The 18,219-nt window shown below is 32.6% G+C and overlaps 1 protein-coding gene across 13 annotated transcripts in view; it reads right to left on the bottom strand.

Annotated features, from left to right (window-relative positions):
• The window catches only part of LOC134252355 (RIMS-binding protein 2-like), an 83,823-nt gene that overhangs the window by 47,572 nt on the left and 18,032 nt on the right, over positions 1 to 18,219 (bottom strand). For 8 of the 13 annotated variants that reach the window (XM_062734800.1, XM_062734809.1, XM_062734808.1 and 5 more), the window contains 6 exons: positions 11,874 to 11,993; positions 9,321 to 9,344; positions 6,944 to 7,075; positions 6,425 to 6,613; positions 4,206 to 4,313; positions 1,657 to 1,671 (listed from right to left, as the gene is read on the bottom strand). In XM_062734800.1, coding sequence (XP_062590784.1) covers positions 1,657 to 1,671; positions 4,206 to 4,313; positions 6,425 to 6,613; positions 6,944 to 7,075; positions 9,321 to 9,344; positions 11,874 to 11,993 — 588 coding nt within the window. Of the gene's footprint in view, positions 1 to 1,656; positions 1,672 to 4,205; positions 4,314 to 6,424; positions 6,614 to 6,943; positions 7,076 to 9,320; positions 9,345 to 11,873; positions 11,994 to 12,096; positions 12,296 to 15,844; positions 16,292 to 18,219 lie in introns of those variants that run through there. The other 5 variants (XM_062734804.1, XM_062734806.1, XM_062734811.1 and 2 more) reach the window with 4 other exon arrangements.

Below are 18,219 nucleotides of genomic sequence, written 5' to 3'. Positions count from 1 at the left end.
TACTACATAGCTTGAAGGCTTGATTGGAGCATGCATGCATTCCCCCTTTTGAATTTTGAACTAACGTTTGAATTCTGCATTTAAACAAACAGGTTCGACTTTCAAGATTTTCTGAAAATTAGCACTTTGAAATAAATAATACCTGACACTGTAGATCACTTAATTTTCGCGACACCTTATTTTCGCGAGATAGTCATTGACTCTTTATTAGCGAGACAAAATTTTCACGAATTGTGGTCACTGATCTATTGTTTTTTTAAGTTGCAAGAACTTGTAGCCAATCCCATTGTATAAATTATACAATAAAATATGTTCACTGATCTATACAATCTTAAGGAATTCTATAATTCGCGAGAATGAAATTTTCGCGAGCATTCCATCTCGCGTAATTACGCAAAAATAAAGTTCTTGTGAATAAAAAGTGATTTACAGTAATTAAAATATACTTCATTGAATTAACCCACAATATTTTGAAAAAGATCTGAGAAATTATCCATTAAGAGTAACCATGGCATCACTGCTTATACTATCATCAAATAAATGTAGTTAGCACTTAATTGTATTAATGTTAAAAGAAGTCACTTATTAGCATTATCAAGAGTGTACTTTTAACTTATCATCAGATACCATGGCAACTAAAACTTTTTGTTTTGAAATCCAGATTTATTACATGTTGAGGTACATCGCTTTAGATTAACAATTTATTTTGAGATTTAGAAACCATGGTACTCAAAGTCACAAGAGCATATTTCATTATGCATCTTGATCTCTTATTGACCAGATGTTGATGATTTTAAAAAAAAATCATTTGAGACAAAACTAATTGCTGGTGGAGGGTTGCAAATTTAGACCTGTAGTTCCCACTTGTGGCCAACTGGCCATTAAACAATGAGGGGTGTTTTATTGTTACAGGAGCTACCATGACCTGGAGACATCAGCTAAGTATAGACTCTTAAAAAGCACCAGTCCTCACCTAGATCACAACATCAAATTCAAATCTGGTGTGTAAAGATCAACTCCTTGCTTCAATCCGTCAGATAAGGATCAACTCCTTACATCAAACTGCAGAGTGAAATGCTTTAAACTCTGCAACACATGAGTAATATGAAGTTGATTGGTTAATACTCAAGAGTGCTTATAGTAGAGCTTTGAAAACAGGTGGACAGTTATACAGTCAAACTGCAATAGATGAATGCAAGAAACTTAAGCTGCATAAGCCATTTTAAAATGATCAATAGAGCTTAAAATGAATTTGGGTTTTAAAAGAGGGGTGGGTGGGTGTATTTGAATCCATATAAGGTTAAAGAAAGAAAATGACCATGCTCTAGCTTATAATTATTACAAAAGGCAATTTCAAGGCTGGCATTGTTTTTTTTTTAACACTTAACCTCAACAGCATACACAAAGCAAGATTTCAGCAAACATGACTTGCAAAAAATTAATCAATGCATGATCATGACTTAACTGAAGGTGGTACTCTTCTATAAAATTAATAAAAACATGGCAACAAAAAATGACAGAGACAAGCCCCCTCAACCTCTGCATTGGAAGCAACAATGGAAAAATAAAAATGGCAGCAAAGTGCACAACATAGATCACACAGGTAGATCAAGACAAAGTGTGCCCCACAAAGGCTTCAACGGTGGTCCTACTTACCAATGAGAAGCGACTCTGGAATTATAACAAATAACATCCATACATAAAATCATCCTGAGCTCTTATTTTCGAATTGAACTTCAAATCTTTCCTATCTGGATTTATTTTCCTGAGCTTATATTGATAATTAAATAAGTTTGGGGTTTCTTGAATAAAATCTGGTCCCTCTAGTATTTCTCACAGGAATTCGTGATTAAATTCAACAAAATTACCTCTGCCATAGATGTCTTCCTCAGAACTTTAAGACTGAACAGAGAAGAATTGAGTGTTAGCTCCTATATGAGTCAAAATATTGTCACCAAACTGACCTGCCTCTCCCTCATGCTGGCCATACATATTGATTAGGACTTCTTTTAGGCTCTTTTTATTAGTATAAGGATTAACTACTGATTTCTATGCTAAATATGTTATAATGGTTGAGGTTGATTGGTGTGACAAATTAAGAGATCTTCAATATTTAAATAAAAACTACGGGTCACTATACCGTATATCAGATTTTTTCCGCGTCATGTTTTTTCCGCGAATCGGAACCTAAATCAGTATATTAAATTTACGCGAATCAAATTTTCACTATTCCAAAGTCCCAGTGATTGTATTATTAACAATTGTTTAAGCCTATAAAGGAATTGGATGTAAAATGTAAAGTCATTAAGCTTGAATTACTTCATCCGGGTGAGAAACAGATCGATCGACCTTCACTTCGTCATTTTCGGAAGACCTGCTCAGCTGATTACACACCTGTGTTGCGTACCAGCTCTCAAATCCACAGATATTATTTTTTAAGAATTAAACAATCATAGGTCATTTACTGTTCCAAACTGACTAGCAGCTCAGTCTAATTAGTTTAATAGCTTCTCGCAAGGAACGTGACCCATATGATTAGCTAGCTTGTCAATTAGTAAACAAACAATAAGGGCTTATACCTATTACCGGTATCTTGCACTTGTCCTCTGATCCTGCTATTTCTACCCTCTACGATACAAGCATTAAGAAATAATTCTATTACAAGAAGAAAATTTGTATTAAATTTACGCTGTTTTATTTTCCGCGATTCAGAACTCGTCGCGAACAAAGCGGAAATCGGATACACATAGTAAAATCCTGATATACGGTATAAACTAGCTCTCTTGTTTTCTCCCTTAAAAGGGGTCTTTTTTGTCTTCATCTTTTATTTCTTTTTTTTGTTTTTGGTTGATTTAGGAGTACTCTGGTAAATCCCCAGTAATGATGATAGAATAATTTTAATGGCTGCAATCACAATTATCTTGACAAGGAAAAGGGATGAGAACTGTGGAGTCTTTCCAGTCCATCGTTTGAGCTTTAACTTAACAGCACGCAATATCCCCCCTCTGTCATTTGTATTCATTACTTTATTTAGGACGAGCCATTGATTTAGAACCAAATCTGCCCTAATCTTCAGACATCAGACAAGAAAAACAAATTTAGACCTAAACTGGAATGAAAAAAACCAGAAGTCTCTGTCAAGACTGAAGCTCTACTGGTTTGTACTTATAATAATGAAAGAGGAAAGTAGCAGTTGGGATAAAAAACTTTACAAAAGAAATAAATAGAATAATGACTAAAACCGATACACAGAATTATGTATCTTAGTGTAGTCTACTTGTGTGCCAAGTTATACTGAAATCAGACCAAAACTGAAGAAGGAGTAGCATTTTAAATGTATTTCAAAGAAATTTCTTTTTTAAGTAACAATAGCAACACCGTTCATTGAAACAAAAACCTATATATAGAATTATGTATCTTAGTGTAGTCTACTTGTGTGCCAAGTTATATTGAAATCAGACCATAACTGTAGGAGTAGCATTTTGAAAAATTGTTTACAGACGGACAGACAGACAGACAGCTAGACGGACGGACGACGGATGCATTACTATCGCATAAGCTCTTCTGGTCTCTGACCAGTAGAGCTAAAAACTGTGCTCTTGTACTATTAAGTATATTGAAACTGAAAATCCTCTTGATTCTAGCTGGTAAGTTAATGCTTATGATCATGCATGTTTTTTTACTATTCTCTATGCTTTTATTTCATGGAAAACCATTTATCAAACTTCTCTCTAATTTTTCTTAATATGGTCTGAAAACAGATTAGCAAATTTATTTTCGAAGCTAGGGCAGACACTTTTCTTTGGCATTTCATCTGTATTAATCTTTTTTCTTCCAATAAATTTTTACAGAACTGTCTGCAGAATGCTACATTACACAACTTCAAGAAATCAAGTAGTTTCTTTACAAAATATATTTCAAAGAATTAGATGACCGCTAGCTCAAATTAAATCCTATCATAAGTTCTTAGATCACCAACAATAGTATAATTATATAGACCGCCTTTCCAATTGATAAGATGAAAATGTCAGAGTTAATACAATAGCAACTTAAACACAACTGCAGTACAGTAAATCTTTCTGTCCTGGAGGGAAATGATAAGTTAACATTATTTTATTGACAAAAATTCTGTCTCTGTATCCCAAACTAACTGTATAAAACCCACAAACGATTAAGATTTGAAAAACTTTTTGACGAAGACTTACCACGTTTGGTCTGATCTTGGCCAGTTGTTTCTCCATTTGTAGCCTCTCTTTGGCTGCCTGTTTGATTATGGTCACCAGTTCCTCCTTTTCTTCGTACATTTGTACATTCTGTTGACAGAAATCACAATTCAACATCATAAAACCCCCGTAAAACTGCTACAGATCATTTGTTCACACTCCATCCTTGCAGAAGACATGATGAACCCTATATGCTGCCAACACTCCTGCTAATGACAGCACTATTAAATCTCACAGGTATATATAAATCTACACGTAATTTCCTTCACTTTTTATATACAATGGTACTACTTCCTCTTAAATCTGTCGATACATCTTTTGATTGAATAACATCTCTTGCTGTGGGATGATTTAATTTAAGACAGAATCTTGTTGTTTTGCGCGAGTTCTGCTTAAGTAAGGTCTCAGGTGAGAATGATATTGTATAGGCTGTACACGTTATCAGCCGTAGATGATAATTTGATAAATACTTTATCTTGGAAAAACATGACATTTCAAATCCTTCAGAATATAGATATCAATAGTTATTTGTTTTGTACATACATGTACAGACTAATGAAAGCAGTCGTTATATATACTGCAGAACCTAGCCTTAATTTAATATTTTTCTCTTTGTTTTAAATTAATTTTCATCAACCACTATAAGGAAGACACTCCCTAGTACGATGCAATTAAGGATTTTTTTCCACAGTTTTTAATATTTTGTTCATGATAAAATAGCAGAAACAAAAAATAAGAAATACGCCAGTTTCGAGATTGTAACTCTCCTACGATAGAGGCGCAAAAAGTACCCATTTCAGCATGGAGGTGGGACAGGTTGTCTCTGTATACAAACATGCATAAATAAAAGAACGATATTTACGGTTCTTAAAATTTGCTAAATGTTATAGAAAGATAATAATGTTCAGCAGTGATGCATTTGATGATTTATCAAGCTCAACTATGCATATTTACAATTCTACTATTAATTTTCAGGTACTTGAAAACGAAAGAAACGTCGTAGTTTTTATAAAAAGTAACCGAATTTCTTGATTGTACGAATATTTTCTAAAAAGTTAGTGTTTTTAAAGTCATAATAAGGAAAAGAATCAATATGTCATTAAGATTCCCGACGTAATCAGATGCATGTGCACCGTATTTATCAGAGGTCCATATCTCTTCCCTCGTCTGAAAAGTCTCACATCCACTGATATTTTCTTTTTTGTTTCGATTTTTTTGCTTCAAAAATGATGCCTTTACTTTAATTAGGTTATTCTCAAGTTGTAGAGTGCATCCTGACAATTGTGTAGTAATGATAAACCGGTATATCAATGATGCAATGTATCCAACATACACAGTATCAAATATCTGTCCCACCTTTTTGTTTACGCGGCAACGAAACTCCCCTCCTCAACGAAAGAGCGCACCAAGGGAGATAATCTTGAAACTTGCGTATTTGGTACACATAGTTCCTTGGTGCTGGACTATAGTAGTGATTGAAAAATACTACGGTTTCAACAAAATTTGTATATGCATGCATGGCCATCATTTTTCATGGATTTGGCAGTATTCAAGGATTCATAAATTAATGGAGAATGGTCCAAACAAATAAATTTTTTGGCCACATTTTTTTTAGGGCATATAAATATTAAAATAAAGTTGATTTATTTTAATAAATAATCTGCACCATAAAAACATGTTTAATATATCAAACTAACCTGAGTTTTTTTTTTTTCAAGTCCTGCAGATTAATTAATAAATACCATAGCCATTAAAAAACTGTTTTAATCCCAGTGGAAAGATTTCCTTGAAAATTATAGTTAGGATGTAAAATTTTGCTCGTTGCACAATTCCTTCTACAGCATAATGGAACTGTTAAAAATAAGTATTTTTCTTCCCTATGAGCTTGCAAGAATGGATCTCTATTTTCAATCTTGAATTTTTTTTTTGCATCAAAATAGATCATTTTGCCATAGTTTATATCGATCCATATAAAGTTTTCAAAAAAAAAAAAAAAAAAAAAAAGGATATTTAAAATATTGATGCAATTATCATCAGAATACAAAAAAAATTAACATCAAAAATATTGAAATCACAAATTTTTATACAATCAGATCCTTAATTGTTTTCTTTCAATGTTTTCAAAACTATGACGTGAAAAACATAGACTGCACGTTTTCCAGCACAGTCTATATTAGTGAGGGACAATAGCCAACATTTACCTCCGGACCCAGGAAGTCGGCATTGCTGAGTGTATCTGCCAACTCCTGACATTTTTTGCGTAGTTCCTCAATCTCACGGTCCTTGGCCAGCATGGCCTTGGCATGGTCTGCTAGATCCTTTGCCCTCTGCCTTGCGAACAGTTTCTTCATATGGTCAGATTCTGGTGGACTCATTTCTTCTTTTACCTTCTAAAAGCAAAACAAGAAAGTCATGTCATCTTCATTGTTATAAATAAATTGTATAGTTATTTTTTTTATTGCATATTATCTTATTTGATTGAAAATAAGATTATTGCAAGAAGTCCATTCAGCTTTTCAATCATGCATGATCAAAATTGTGTTCTAGCTCTTAAGCTTCCTATACAGATAGAGAAAAAAAATCAGTAATATCTGTTATACACTGAACAAAGAAGTACATGATACTGCTTATTCATCTTTCTTAGAATTTATGTACCAGCAATAAATTTCCTTTTTTGGGCATATTTTAAAAATGGTAGTTATCTGGTAGCCATATCATACCTTCATGTTTTCTTGCTGCAGATGCTTAGCTTTCTCTTCCAGACGTCTAGCAATGGCTGCCAGTTCCGCATTGCGTTTTTTCAGAGTTTTGATTTTCTCTTCCAAAGGTTTCTGGTCATCTTTTTGTCGTTTCTGAAGAATGTACATAGATTTATATAAATATTGAAATTTAACAAAACTTGGGCACATTATATTGATGAAATTCAAAAATAAGATATACAGAACTAACTAAATACAAATCAAAAGATAGAAAAAGAAATGTTTAAGAATTCAATTAATGCATTACAAAAACTCTTTGCCTTGGTTTATTTTCAAACATGATTGCAAACCATATTTTTTTTTTTTTAAATTAACTTTAAATGTGCCCTTAGTCTATATGAATGACACTAAAGATATACCAGCCATTTTTGTAAACCTACGAAATGTATGGAATTCATTGTGATATAGTATTTCTTCAAAGCAAAATTATCTCGTCATCACGACAAATTGAAAACCTCTTTCTACCCATCAGCTATAAGAATTCTAATAATTATTAGAGGAACAAGTTGATTCTCTTTAGTCTTTATCTTCTTTATAAAAGAATTATATGCTTGTCACTTGTATAATTTTCAAGACAAAAAGCATAAATTACTTCCACAATCTGACATTCCTACAGGGAAGTAACACACTATTAGATTTGCGACTGGAACAAAATGAAATGTAGGACAATTTCTTCCAAAATTTACAATTCCATGGTGTCCACATAAACATATCAAATACTTATAAGAATGTTTTCACATTAGAAGCGTCAAGTAATTTTCAAAGATTATGTTTGATGCATAGGTGTAATTCAATTCAATTATGTTACATCTTCCTCTTCAGCTGCAGTATAGTCTAGGGAGTCTAGGATCTATCAAGATTGTTTTGTGATACATAAATGTGTCACATATATAAAGCTATACACTATTAATAATCTTCCCAAATTCATGATAAAATTAATCACCCCATAACTGCATAATTTTATAATGTACGGGATATGTAAAATAATGTATATAATTTATGTTCTTAAACCAGGTTGCAGCTTCAATTAAAATTGTATGCATGCAAACCCTCAATCCCACATATCCTTCAAAAAATACTTTGCTGTTATAAACCCTTCAACCCAGATCTGAAAAGCATGATTAGTGTATTCTACAAATATTTTTCCCAAAAACCATGCAATTCTGAATTTTAAGATGTCACATCACCATTTAGTCTACTGTTTTTGGCATTGTATTTTTGCTAAAGATGTGTAAATCATCACATCGTTTACAAACAGCTCCAGACTTACATTATATTAGGACAGGGAAACATGTAACGCCTAATATAAACACTGAAATACATGTACTCCAAATAATAAAATTAATTGTAGAACATGTATATCCTAAAATGGAATGATATATAATTCTATTTATAGATGGGAATCAATTTGTCCCCCACCCCAATCTTCACCCCACCCCTTTGCAAATAAACAAAATTCACAGGATCATACATAATATATACTTTTTTTACTTAAAATTGTTAACCTGGTAGCAGTGAACATTCAACAAGCTATAGGGTATTAAGGTTATATAATACATAGATAATGTGTATACATGTTTGTACCGATATGTATATATATTTATATTCAAGGAGTGCCTTCTATATCTGATTAAAAAGAATGTCAACAATGTTTTTAGTAGTGACCTACCAGTCTATATTGATCATGTCCAAATATCATAGTCTGTAGCCACAGCTATTATACCTAGTATACTTTAATTACCAACCAATCAACAAAACCAATATTTGATTTACAGTTAATGTATATCATGATTGCATGCTCCTTTGACCAATTTCTGATTAGTACAAGGCTCAGTTAATATATAATACATACACAATGACGTTTTTTAAGTAGTGGCTGTTGAAAATTCTGACCATTTGGTCATAATATAGGCAAAATCATTTTTCTTTAGCTATATATGTATAATTTACACACATGCCATCTTTTGATTATATTTGGAGTACAGTCCTGCACTCTCAATGCAACTGATCACGGTTTACCTAAATCAAAAACACGTGTCTTAACTAAGTTAAGGACAAGAATTTTACTAATTAAGGAAAATATCTACATGAAAACATATATAGCTACTAGAGAAAATGTGTCTACATCATATAAACTGTCTTGGAGAACACATAGAAGGACCCATTTTGTCATAAACCTGTCAAAGACAAGAAACCTTTATAATCAATGGACAAAACTCCTGTCAATTTGACCGCTGCCACCAAGGGGATTTCTCTTTTTAGTACTCTGCTTCATGCTGTCCGACTATAACTCAACGATTAGTAAAAAGTGAGAGGAAAAAATCAGAAAAAATTTTACCTTCTGGTTCAGAGTTTCGTGCCTCTGGAAAGTCAGATGTTAATAAATTCACTGGTCAGTTTATAACAATATGTGGTTGTGTTTTGTTTAGCCCAGTACTGATGACTTGAACAACAAAATAATGCCCCCTAGACATTAGATGTTCACTGTCAATGTGATTCACGCCACACTTTTTTTTTCCACCACATTTGACACAAACCCCCTTTTCCCTTAAAATTTTTGTTTTGGGCCAGGGTCAATACATGTTCAGACTGAAAACAATACATGGCATCATATTCTGTCAATTTTTTGTCTGCACCATGTGTTGGGTGTATTAAATCATGTGCATCATGGATATTTATAGTCATACAGGTATTTCACAGACAAAGGATCAAAAAGCACAAAAGGCATCTTTTGGATCTCTTAATTTTTGTAAAGATTGATAACATTTTAATAAATGTCTATCAGTAAATATGGTGTCATAAAATATGCAGACATTCTGTGAACTTTTTTTGTCTCAGACTTTTGGATCATTAAGATAAGTTGTGATATCATGTTAGATGATGGGGCATATGTCCACATGTAAGTTATTGTACAGAGATAAAAGCTATTGTTTTTGTGAACTCTTGACTTTGAGAGTCCAGATGACCATTTGATCATCAATTAAACAAAGATCTTATCCTGATCTGAGGAGAAAAAGTCTTTTGTTATGTGTTGAAATGGTATATATGTCGTCTGGGTTTGAGAGTAATGACTTAGAGGAAAATACCTGCAGATTAACATTAGTATCAAATTTTAATGGTGATTAAATTACACTACTCATCAGCAACAATACTGTAGCTGTAATTTTATAGCTTGAAGCCAAACCCGACATTTTTTCATTTTTTTTTTTTTAAATTTGCATCCTTTTCTTTCTATTTGCAGTTGGCAATCAGAGAGGGAATGATTTGGATGTTAAAAACTTATCAATTTCTGCCTAATAGGGAGAAACGATGGTACAGGAAAAAGATCAAAGAAAAAATGGCAGGCATATTCTCCTGTGATCAATATATGTAATCAACCACCATTATCAGGTAGCAAGAGAAAAATTATTTTCTAGTGCCCAATAAAATACCAGGGTTTATATCACAGTTAATGAAAGTGACTCATTGCGACATGCAGAGTTATCTCCTCTGGCAATTGGAAATGAACATGTGATAATTATATATAAACCGTTGGCCAATGAATTTTAAATTGGAAGAAATGCAGATACTGTGGTGTGAAATAATAAGTTATCTGAAAAAGTCTCCCCCATCATAATGTCCGAACTTCCCTCGATCTAATCATTCAGCATTGGTTATTCTATGCTTTAATTGCTACTAGAATTTCTATGACCTAGCTACCATGTGTATAATATCAATTTAATATTTCTTTCAAGATTCTGTAATCAGAATGCGAGTCGTTTATAAATGTTTATTATTACTATCTATGGCAAAACTCCAAGTAATCTATCAAGCGATTATTGACAAATTACCTGCCCTTTTGTTAACCTTTATTAATTTGTACTACATTTTATATGTGTATTCAACCATCTGAGCAACTTTTGATGAGGTCCATTTGCTAACTATAATGTTAGCTTACCATAAGAAAACTATAAGTTCCTGTATTAGACTAATAATTCAAATCATGTGCATCTTTTTTTGTTATTTACGTATCACAGAAGTTCAGGAAATAATGTGCTTGAGAAAATTATTTTGCAAAATTTCCTTAAATATTGATTTAGATTTCCAGGGTAAATGCATGAATACACATACATATGTGCAGAAAAAAATTATCTTTGTTTACATAATTCTTTAAAAAGTATATGCGCACAACTTATAACTTTCAGATTTAGAAAAAATATATATGCCATGCCTTCACTAATGTTTACAAGAGTGACAATAAAAGATTCTATTCTACCAGAAAGTGCAGAAAGTGTACTTTTTTTTTTTAGCTTTGTGGCACCAGCATAAATAATACACAGGTACTTTAGCACACGTATAAACTTCGAAGATTAAAGCATTAAGTATCCTTTCTAATTTAATCACCATTTAAAGTTTAACGACATAATTTAGTCCACATTGTTAAGTGTTTCAGATTAGAAGTTGATCCTTGTTTTTTAAATGCATATCAATAACACAAATAAGGTAAAACGTTTAGGTCTGCCAATGTTTGGCTTATAAATTACGAGCAACATTGCAAAGGATTTGCATACCAATTTGTATATCAAATGCACGTTATAAATATAATATACTGCACAAATACTCAGTTTACATGCAAAAAGTATTGAACCTATCTTGTGACAAAATGAAAGTTGTCATGTGCCAGATCTATTCATAATTCAGCTAGGGCATTGATTTTCAAATAAATCAAATCATTGAAGACAAATGAGCAATCAGTGATGTTAAAAACATTACCAGATATATCATTTCAATTAATTATTTAATTGCTGGTAAATAGATAAAAGTAAAAACTGGTATTTTGTCACTCTCATGTACATGTACATGTATGTGGTAAATATTATATTTATAACGGAGTTGAATATTGCGAGCTTACCAAGGAATCATTTTCCGTTTTCAGGAGACCAATTTTACGTTCGAGCCTTTGCGTCTGAGCCTGAAGCTCAGCAATTCTTTTCTGAAGGTGACGGTCTTTCTCTTCCGACGATCTTCGATTCTGCAAAAAAAAATATTGAATTCAATTAAAAACAAAAAGTCATTAGAAATCAACCCTTTACAAAACCCTTCTCCTATTTCATACAGTAACACAATATACCCACCATTATTGCTGCCTTATGGGTTCTATTATTTTCCAGTTCAATGGCATTATATTACCAATGCCTTACACTGGGTACATCATTTTGCAGGTCTAACCTATCAATGGAGGTTTTAATCTATATTCCCTCGAACAAATCAATCAAATGAGAACTGGAAACACTAGAAACTCTAACATTAACCCTGAGATGTAGTGGGTATATACACTTGACAAATGAAGCAGGTGACTTGTCAAATGTTTACCAATAATTTAAAGGTAGACCCTGCATAAAAAAATTCAAAATTGTAAAAATCAACAGGAAAAATTTCCCAATAGTCCATTCAATCCTGATAACAAAGAAAAATCAGGTTGTTGTGACTAAGAATGTATACTTATGTATGTATATATTTTTTGTGTCCACAAACTTGTAACTCTTTGAACTTTTTCACACACAATCTATGCATTTCATTCAGTATTAACTCTGTTTCAATGAAGAATTGATCCCTATTCCAACATTTGAACACAAAAAATCTTATTTTCCCACTAGTACAAAAACTTTTTTGTAAGCAGACTTCTAAAACTTACTTTAGATATATAGTCTTTATATCAACTCAGTTATATATCCAGGAAATAGAATTCACTTTAACATCATGCAGTTATGAGGAAAAATCAGCTGCAAATGCAGGTATGTATTATCATAGTACGTATACAAGACACAAGTCCAGATTAAGATAAGTCCCTATATATACCCTTTCACTTGTATCAGAAACATACATACCATCTACATCAGAAATAAACACAAGCTCAACCCCATGCAAACATCCGGAACATATTCTGTTTGATAAGCCATATTTCACTGAAAGGTAAGAGGGATGAGGCACACCATATGGTGACGAACTGATTCAATCAATAGAAAGGTACATTTATCATATAAATTTTATAGATTTTTCCATCATTTCAATTTTTTCCCCCTATTGGACGGATTGACAGGTTGCTCGGATTGTGAATTAACAGTTGTCCACTCAAACAACTGGGTCAAAGGTCAAGGGAAAATACACAGGTGTAGATTATTTAAATGTACATGTAACTTTATTCAACAAGAAAAATGTTCAAAATACATGTTCCTGTATTTACAGTCAAATGTAAAAAAAAAAAATTTACATACTTGAAGCTGCAGGGTCATTTATAGTCACTTGTTAGCAAATATAAGTGCACTAGACTAAATCCCCCAAATTGATTGACCCCCTACCCTTAGACACACCATGACCTTATAAATACACACAAAAATTAAAACGGACATTAAGAATTTACATTAGTTGACCAATTGCAAGTTTCCGTCATCTATTCATTAAATTTTTTTTTCCATATTGAACCTTCTTAATGTATTTGGACCCTCTGATAAGAGAGATAACCCTAACTGGAATGTCTCTTGTTCCTGTATGAAATTTTCAAATTTTTAAGGATATTTCTTACAAATTTTGCTGACAATGGCTTACATTAAAATATCAATGAAAAATTCAAAGTATACAAAATGGTATACAAATGACCAAGTCCGAAAAGGAATTTATTTATACTGACATCAAAGAAAAATCACCTATCTTCATCACCTCCTGTGCCTTAATTAAAATCTGTAACTGTATATATACTACCGCAGTCTTGGTCATTTTACATGTAGATCAACCTATCAGTCACCTAGAGAACCTAGGTAAATACCCACATAAAGTACACTTAACACAGAGATATTACTGGATCAATAAATAATTACAAGTCATTTACAAGAATACGGTTTATTTAACAGTAACGAGAGACTTAGATGGAAAGCGACCACAAGACCTAATAGTGAAAGATCTGAAATTAAACGGTCACCAATTTATTCCAAGTACATTAAAGCTATCTGTGACATACCCCCGGTAATTCAATATGATGGAATCGTAATTAAATATAATGGATGAAAGAGTGATTATCTATCTTAAGGTTTGTGTTTGTTCCAATAAACAAAACAACACTATACTTTGTAGAGGGATTGGGGGGTGTTTTTGTGTGCCCCCCTTACTGTAAACAAACTTTTATTTGTGTCATCTTTTATTCGCGATTCATCAGTTTGAAATCAATCCGTGGCAATTAATTTTCATGAATAAGGAAACACTTTCTACAAAAACAAAGGAAAATAAATGGATCGCAGCGATTAATATTCGCGACTTAAAGTAATTCGCGAAACTTTCGCACGCAAATAAAAGTTGGTTTACAGTATTCCATAGAATAAATAAATTTTTCAAGGCTTTTGAACATTAAAATGTCAATTTGGGGGTGGGGTAGGGGGTATCCTTATATTTTATGTCAAAGATTGACACACAAATTCTTCATTATAATCCAAATAGTTTCATTCTCTTTAAATCTTGGGGTTAATAATATTCAAATATTCATGAATCTCTATTGTCATTTTTCTCAAGATATCATTTTTATAGCTTAAACATTAGCCTGTGCTATTTCCATTTTAGGCTCTTTACCAATCTACGTTTATAACGGTCCTTCATTAACTTCACCCACAAAAGATTTCCTGCTTTAGTAAACATACATTATGTACATAAATCAACAAACAAGTTTATCTAAAGGAAGTCAACAATGGTTCCTCCTAACTAAACGTACAAGATCGACCCAAGTTTTATCATCTATATGATAATGCGGAATGCCAAGTACTGCGGATACACTTTGTGTGACAATCACTCTATCAGAATGGGTAAATCGTCAACCGTTAACAAACAATGTTTGAACGGAATTTGAACAAATGGTTTGATTTTTATCATATCGCCTTGTCATGTTTTGAAAATTTTGGTGATCAAGATGATTGAGAAAATTCTAGTGTTGGCAACTTCTACCGATTGAAAATTAAATGGAATCTTTCTTTCTTCTGGGTATATGGTACAGCTAAGTGACAAGTCATGTTCAAAAGGGCTTAAATCAAGCACACTAAATTTTTTTTTATATTTATATGCATTCCAAATATGAAGATTGAAAATTTAATAACTTTTGCAAATGACTTATCAATGTAACATATATTTAATGTTAAATATCAAAACAATTAATCTGAGAACTATTTATACGATTATATTGTTTGAATGTGAAATTAAATGCCACCTATGATATTTACAAGTGAAATATATATTAACTGTCAAATTGAAAAGGGTTCGAGAGATCTTAAGTGATGGGCCCATATAAATATCTCAATGGAAAAAGAGAAGAAAAATTCCATACAGACAGCGGGAGAGAACTTAATACGACTATGAAAGGATCATTATTTGATCCTGTGCCCTACATACACAGTGAAATATTTAATCTTGTCAACCTTATAAACCAGGCATCTTCAGAACAGATTTCCAATGGCTGGGCCCTGAAATCGATAGATTAGACTGCAAGCAGGTAGTGAAGGCATTTTGTGTGTTTATATACCTGAATTGCTGAGCTTCTAGATCTGGTATCAGAAAAACTTCTTGCCCATATATTAGCGTACAAAGTGTTTCAAGAATTTAACATAGGTGAAGGGGACAGATATCAAATTAAGAGAGGTGTTGTATTGCACTGAAAATTTTATTTATTTTACAAGGTTCATATACATACATGCATGTACACTGTGGGTTGTCTCTTGGCATGCATGTAGCAAGTGCATCTGACAACAACAAAATATCAACCACAACAAAGTTCAATAAAGGTACGAATCCATTAACAAGGACATGGTGCACTGATGCAGTTGTAGACATGCAAGAGGGGTGGCTTACCTGAAGAACGGAGGGGGGAGGATGATACATCCTCTCCTCTTTTTCCTCCTCGACATAGGTTCGTGTTGGCCGACGTTCGAGCATACATTCCATTTTCCTCTATAGATTTGCCCCACTCAACATTCACAAAGCATTAATTAATTACACAGCGCTCTTCTAATTAATAAAACACTACACTCCAAATTCAAAACTAAGCCATCCACTGTTAAGTTCCCCTGGCTTGGAATTAAAATTCTGTGTATTTCAAACTTCATCAAAGGGTAGGCTCATATTGAACTAAATCAATTAATCCCCTTCTTAAATGGCTCACAATCAAGAATAATAAAATAATCCTAACATACACCCTGAATTAATTTCTTTTTTTTCGTCTGTATATACACATATGCTAACACTTGAAACGCAGGACCAAAAAAGCCATGACTTGAAGCAACGATCCATGAAAAACACCTGGTTTATTTTTAGCCACAGGTACAATAAAAAGGTATATCCCGGACATGCAGTGACAGACCACGGCAAAGGAATGTGTCCTCAAAGTCATTAAAAAATATCTTTTTGATAACTTCCTGGACTTTTTTCAGTCTAATTCAACCATATCATGTAAACAAACATCTTTCAAGGCATTTAATTTAATATCTTTATCTACTTTTCAGGCAAATTTTACAGTTACTTCACAAGAAACTAACTGATAGGGAAGCTATGTTAGATAACTGTTGTAGAAGTTATCCCCCTTTGTATAACAGTTGCTGGCACACAAAAGTCTGCATTCAGGGACTTCTAACGAAGTGTTGACCCACTAAATCACTGTGGCCAATGACAGGTGAAAGTTATTGCCTAATAATGTGATTACTTGGGGGTGTCTTATCAGCCATTTCTGTGGACAACCTGAAATTTCTGACAAATTGATCATTCAAGAAAAGATAACTAAGCAAATAAACACACATCTTCAAATGGTCCACTTTTTGGGCCACTTACTTAAACCAAGGTGATAAAAATCAATGATTTAGTTTACTGGTCAGCTTAAAGAGCCATAAAAAAGCTTAAGAGTGAAGTTGTTCAGAGTTTGTATGTTCAAGGCCTGAGGTGTTGTTGAGGTATAGATGAAAAGTCAACAAAAAATCTCTCTTGTAAACAAACATGATTAAACATACACCAGAGGCCAGCCCGGTTTAGTCACCCAGTATCTTAGTACATGTACTGTTGAAATTAATCCGTTATTTCTTCTTTTTTTTTGAGATGTATTCATTAGCCTAAGGTCACTTAAAAGAATCTCTATCTATACTCCCTCTAATAATGCTTCATATCAAGATTTAATACGGTTCATAATAAAACATGAATTTCAAAAATTAAAACTGATATTGAAAATAATATGTAGTGTATGAAAAACATGTGTAAAAACTGGAATATCTTTCAATATCATGCCTTCCTGTAGAAAATTCGTAATAATTTCATTTCAAAAAGAATCATATTACATCTGTCTATAAATGACCATTATTATTAACCAACTTTAAATCGTGTGCGAGAAATATTCTTGAGTGAGTTTCATGACTTCATTCCTTCAATTCGCGAATATTTATTGCCGTGAACCATTTATTTTGCTTTATATTAGTAGAGAATGCTTTCTTGGTCGCGGAAAGTAGTTGTTGTGGATTGATTTCAAACTGATGAATCGCTAATAAAAGATAAAACAAATAATAACTGGTTTACAGTATACAGATGTATCAGTTCATGTATTAACAATCAATGTAATTGTACTGAGTAAAATTGAGTGATTATAAGTTTTTCTTCCAATCAGTAGGGTGAATTCACCATGCATCGGATACCCTTGTACTTCAACAAGTTCTAGCGATATCGCTACCGACGGAAAATTATCAAAATGGAGTTTAACATTTAGTTTGTGATTAAAATATCAATTTGGGACACAATTATATGCCCTTTATTTAGAAAATATCCTCAAAAATCGAGTTTTTAGGAATAACTCAAAATTCACCATGGATCGGACATTGTTTACCATGCATCGGACAGACGGTATTTTGACTGGATAAATATCATACCTTTATTAAAGTGCTTTAAAATCCTTGATATGGATATATTTTTATCTTTTATCTAAGAATTAACCCTCAATTTAAATCTAATTGACGAAATCGTTGCACAAATGTAGAACGATTTAAGAGACCTCACTCTGCCTTAAAAATGCTTTAAAATGCTTATAATGCGGTAATTCGCGCCTTTTTTCATGGTTTATCATACTCTGGTTTGTAGAAATAAATTGAGTCAAATTCCAGACGTCATACATCGATAACCTGTATTTTGACTGAAAATATAGAGTTTTTATTTTCCTTTTCCGCAAAAAACAGCTATCAGCTGGGTTCTGTATG

Source organism: Saccostrea cucullata, unplaced genomic scaffold, assembly GCF_032062105.1.
Source record: "Saccostrea cucullata isolate Sc308-1 unplaced genomic scaffold, CSIRO_AGI_Scuc_v1 ctg69, whole genome shotgun sequence".
NCBI classification, from domain to species: Eukaryota; Metazoa; Mollusca; class Bivalvia; order Ostreida; family Ostreidae; genus Saccostrea; species Saccostrea cuccullata.
This window is presented reverse-complemented; position numbering and strand designations above follow the sequence as displayed.